Source organism: Pipistrellus kuhlii, unplaced genomic scaffold, assembly GCF_014108245.1.
Source record: "Pipistrellus kuhlii isolate mPipKuh1 unplaced genomic scaffold, mPipKuh1.p scaffold_m20_p_14, whole genome shotgun sequence".
In the NCBI taxonomy this organism is placed as follows: domain Eukaryota; kingdom Metazoa; phylum Chordata; class Mammalia; order Chiroptera; family Vespertilionidae; genus Pipistrellus; species Pipistrellus kuhlii.
The window spans coordinates 32,723,901-32,728,816 of record NW_023425449.1 but is presented as its reverse complement, the minus strand read 5'-3'; the positions used below and the strand labels follow the sequence as shown (position 1 = coordinate 32,728,816).

The 4,916-nt window shown below is 46.6% G+C and overlaps 1 protein-coding gene across 2 annotated transcripts in view; it reads left to right on the top strand.

The window, feature by feature from the left end:
• The window catches only part of SLCO5A1 (solute carrier organic anion transporter family member 5A1), a 92,575-nt gene extending 87,886 nt beyond the window's left edge, over positions 1–4,689 (top strand). For both annotated transcript variants that reach the window (XM_036437106.2, XM_036437105.2), the window contains one exon: positions 2,085–4,689. In XM_036437106.2, the coding sequence (XP_036292999.1) occupies positions 2,085–2,557 (473 nt within the window). In that variant the 3' untranslated portion in view covers positions 2,558–4,689. The remainder of the gene's footprint in view (positions 1–2,084) is intronic.
• The last annotated feature ends 227 nt before the right edge of the window (positions 4,690–4,916 follow it).

Below are 4,916 nucleotides of genomic sequence, written 5' to 3'. Positions count from 1 at the left end.
ATTTTGTTCTGTAAGAAATATTGAACCAAGCAGTTACGACAGGCTTAGGATCCTGGTGCTCTTGTCTGTTGGTGGCCTTTTATTTTTTTATTTTTATCCCCCCCCCCCCCCCCCCACACACACACACTTTGGTGGCCTTTTAGCATGAGAGTGATGGAGAGTGGTGCTCTGTTTGTTGGTGAAAATCCCCATTTCTTTATCCCACTAATGTTATTGGGTTGGGCCAAGAGGGCACCTATCAAGTTTTCTGAGGAAAAGAAAGAAAAATATTCTAAAAAGAAAAAAGAAAAGATGCCCAGGGTCTGCCCTGGCCTGAGTACCAAGAGCCTCAGTGCTGTGTTGGTTTGTGAGTCGCTGAGCTCACTTGGGCACGAAGCATATTGCTCTGATTTCCCCAAACACTGCATCACCCTGTGATGTCTTGGGACAATGCACAGGAAATAGCGCGTGAGGTAGTCCATTCCCCTGATCAATTTCAATGTATTTTTAATTGACTTTCCTCATCACCTGGCACATTTTCTTCCTTTTAAGTGTGAGTCTGATTTTCTACAGCTGTTATTTCCCCCAGTAATCAGTATCATTGTCCAGAGAAACACAAATTTTTTTTTCTGATTCAAATTTTGTTATTTCAGTTTTGAAAGGTGAAATGTTTTAAAATGGTATCATCTGACCCTTAGAAATTTTAATCCTGTCTGGAATTTTCCATTTGTCCCATGTTGTGGTTGATGGCCCAAGAGCGAGCACTTTCCAGTGGACCTTCAAGGCCTCTTTCTGGTTGTATTCAGTGAAGGGCTTGTGTTTTGGTGTCAATAAGACGCTGATGGTACCTTTTTTTCCCCTCCAAAACATGCTGGTTAAAGGAGATTCTGCCAGACTTTGATATAGTTAAGAAGTATGCCTTACACTTCTCTTTGAAAAGTCGTTTTCAAAGAAGGAAGTTTGTTTAGCAAAGGGGTAGTTGAGCAGGAAAAGAAAAACAGTTCCTCCTTTTTTGCTGGCCTGTTTTGATGCCCTAAAGGTGGGGTGATTGGACCTGGATGTGGAGGTCAAGGTAGGTTAACAGATGGACCATGTAACAGCAGGAGGGAGAACATGACAGACATTTATTATTTAATCCAACCTTAGCTTAAGTTTTATTGAAATATATATATTTCAGGAGGGGTGGGCTTCGGAAGGGGAACAAGTCTGGGATGGGGACACATTCCCTCAAGGGGAGTGACGAGTGATGAAGGCAGTCCGCTTGGATAGACTTTCTTTCTTATGGGATTAAAGAATGGCCCCAGAACGACGGTACTGCTACACATCCCAGACGTTCCCTGAGCTTCATAGATGAATGTTATGCCTTCGTTCTTTCTATACCGCCAAGCGCCTTTATAAAGGTGCCCTTTCATATGATTTCTCACTTACGGGAGACAGCGTTTACCTCATCCAACACTAGAGCCCAAGAGCTCCCTGTCCTGGATTTTAGTGGATCATAAAGGCTTCCGGCATAACCTCCTAATGACAAAATCGGGTTTTTAAGTCTAAAAGGATTCCCACATTGCATTTTTAGCAGCAGACTTTTTTTTATGACCCTAAAAATCAATAACGCATTCTGACTGGATTGCAAGCGGGGAGATATAAAGTTTCAACAGTTTAGTAAACATTTTTGTAGTAAAATGTATTATCAGGCGTGACATGCATTTAACAAAATCAAGTGAGGCAAGAACACCGCCCCCCTCTCTTGGATTCTGGGCACACAGAAAATATTAAGTATTTAAAAATGTTACATTTAAAAAAATATTTTATTGATTTTCCACAGAGAGGAAGGGAGAAGGATAGAGAGCTAGAAATGTCGATGAGAGAGAAACATCGACCAGCTGCCTCCTGCACACCCCCTACCGGGATGTGCCCAAAGCCAAGGTACATGCCCTTGACCGGAATCGAACCTGGGACCTTCCAGTCCGCAGACCGACACTCTATCCACCGAGCCAAACCGGTTTCAGCTAACAATGTTACATTTTAAATTTGCTAACTCACCGATCTGTGTTCTCAGACGCGCTCACCACGCTTCCTCTCTTCCCTCCCCTTGCGCCCCCCTCCAGCCTACATCCCCACCCCGATCTACTTTGGGGCGGTCATCGACACCACCTGCATGCTCTGGCAGCAGGAATGCGGGGTGCAGGGCTCCTGCTGGGAGTACAACGTGACGTCGTTCCGCTTCGTCTACTTCGGCCTGGCGGCCGGCCTCAAGTTCGTGGGCTTCATCTTCATCTTCCTGGCCTGGTACTCCATCAAGTACAAGGAGGACGCGCTGCAGAGGCAGCGGTGGCGCGAGTTCCCGCTGGGCACGGTGAGCGAGCTGGTGGGCCGCCCCGACGGCAGCACCGCGGAAAAGCACGCCCGGACGCGCTCCTGCCCGGCCTTCAGCACCAGCGCGCAGGGAGAGCTCCCCGCCGAGGCCCGGCTGCGGAGGGGCGTCCAGGGCGCAGCCCAGACCTACCCGGGGCCCTTCCCCGAAGCAATAAGTCCCTCCCAGGACCCGGGGCTGGAGGAGAGCCCTGTGGCCGCCGTGTAGCCTCCCTCCGGACAGACAGCTTGGAAATGGAAGACTTTTTGTTGTCGGTTGAGTTGAATATTGGCGACTTGAGAAACACCCGTGCCTTCTTTTTTCTTTGTCCCTTTTGAAGCGCTACAGACACAATCCTCAAAATGAGCAAGACTCAGTGATATACAGCCACTGTGGATTGAGGGCTGGATACCTCAACCAGACTGAGACCCCCCCTTCCCCGCCTTCGCTCCGAGGAGGAGGAGCTTCCATAGACTTGGTACCATTTCCGCTATGTTTGATTTCACGCTCTGTGTGCACCCCTTGGGTAGAAGGCCAAAGCCCATGGTTCAACCAAATCACGGAGGTGTAAAAGGCGATGCATCTCATGAGCACACATACACGCCACACCAAGGTGAGCTTGACCATGGCCTTGCGTTCACACATCAACGGTTTTCTTCAGATCTGAACACCTACTGTGAGTTCTGCTACAAAGCACAAATGAATTTGCCTCAACTATGCAATTTGATCGGGGAAAATGTTAAGTGCAGCATGCTACTTTTGCTTTCAGAGACTAAAGCAGACACGTTTTTAAAAAAGAGGAAGCTCGGCTTAAAGTACTGTTAGTAGCATTTTAAACCATAGCAGATGTATAAATCAGGTAGGATTTTTAAAATGCTTCACGGGAAACATGTGCATTGGGTGATAAAAGGAAAAGCTACTTCGTTTCATGAAACACATTCTCTTGTAGTCTGTGTGCCCCCATCATAAAGTAGTGAAGAAGGCTGCAAAATCATCTGGTAATCTGAATATAAACTCCAGTATTCCTTCATCCAGGGGCTTTACAACTAGCGTGCTAACCTCTATGACTAGAAACCGTAATTTGAGATGCATAATAAGGAAAGAAACTCATGGCTTTCTCATAAAAAAAAAAAATTGCTGCAGAAATTCTTTTACCTCTTAAGGATCCACACAAGGATAGTTAGAGATTGTAAACTTGACAATTTCAGAGTCTAAGATTGAGCCCCACTTGATGATTTTAGTTATCTGCCTGGAAACAGCAAATCTGTATTCTTTCTATGTGCAGAAAATTGCTATGATTGCTACTGAGATAGTCATTAATCCAGGAAAGCTATACTTGCCTGTATGGAAATCACCTTGAATACAGGAGGAGGGAGATCTGGGAGCCGGACCTAGAATATGATCCTAAGTAATGATTAAAAAATACAAAATAAAATGATCTATCCTACTGAGCCCAGGTTTATCAGGGTTAGAATCATTTTACACCAACCTTTGACTCCTCCCTACCGTGTGACTTTCCGGAAGTGATCTCGGAGAGGACTTGTCTGTTCCTTTGGGTTCATTACCCATGATCCTCTCCAGTGCCTCCCAGCACACCACTTGGACTTAGGTGCCACCCAGAATGCTTCCTCCATGGCTCTTCAGGCAGATGCCTCCTGACAGCACTAAGGACTGAGGGTAAGTGACCTCATGGGAGCTGGCTGCTTGGAAAAAGAATCCCGACAACTCAGATTTAGGCAGGACTGCGAGGCCCGAATACCAGTATCATTGTTTCTGCCAGGGAGCCTGTGCTTATGCAGGGCTAATCTGGGAAGTGGTTTCCTTGGCTGGTTTACACCCTTCCTCAGGAGGAATGTGACTGACAGAACTGTCCCATGATTCAGACTTCTTGCCCTCCATCGTTGGCTGCCCCATGGGGTGGTGTGACAATGTCTGGACTCAGGGATGTTTTCCCCTCTGCCCTAATGGCAGCAGTCAAATGGTTCTCTTGGTTGCATGCAGTTTGTGGGGAGGGTTGTCACTATGGGGCTGAAGAATGTCTCCAGGGGGCGGGACCAGTGCCCGGGTGACAAAGACTTCCTGTTGAGCCATCTTGTTTGGATCTTAGAACCGTTGTTGCCTGTAGATACACTGGTGTCCGTCAAACTTGAGTCAACATGGTGCATATTGGAGGTCTTTGGAAAATATTGTTGATTAACCCAGTGTCTGCTCTGGGGCCTCAGAGTTCCCCCTTACCTGCTATGGCAGTGGTCGGCAAACTCATTAGTCAACAGAGCCAAATACCAACAGTACAATGATTGAAATTTCTTTTGAGAGCCAAATTTTTTAAACTTAAACTTCTCCTAATGCCACTTATTCAAAATAGACTTGCCTACGCCGTGGTATTTTGTGGAAGAGCCACACTCAAGGGGCCAAAGAGCCGCATGTGGCTTGCAAGCCGCAGTTTGCTGACCACAGCATATGGAAAATCTTTGAGCCTTTGGAAGAGGAAGTTTCCCTTAGTGTTGGAGTTAAAGATAGGCTGGAGAAAGAGAGAGAGTGTTTCCTTAATTTCCCTCTGTTTACTCAGAAACTGCACGGAGAAGAT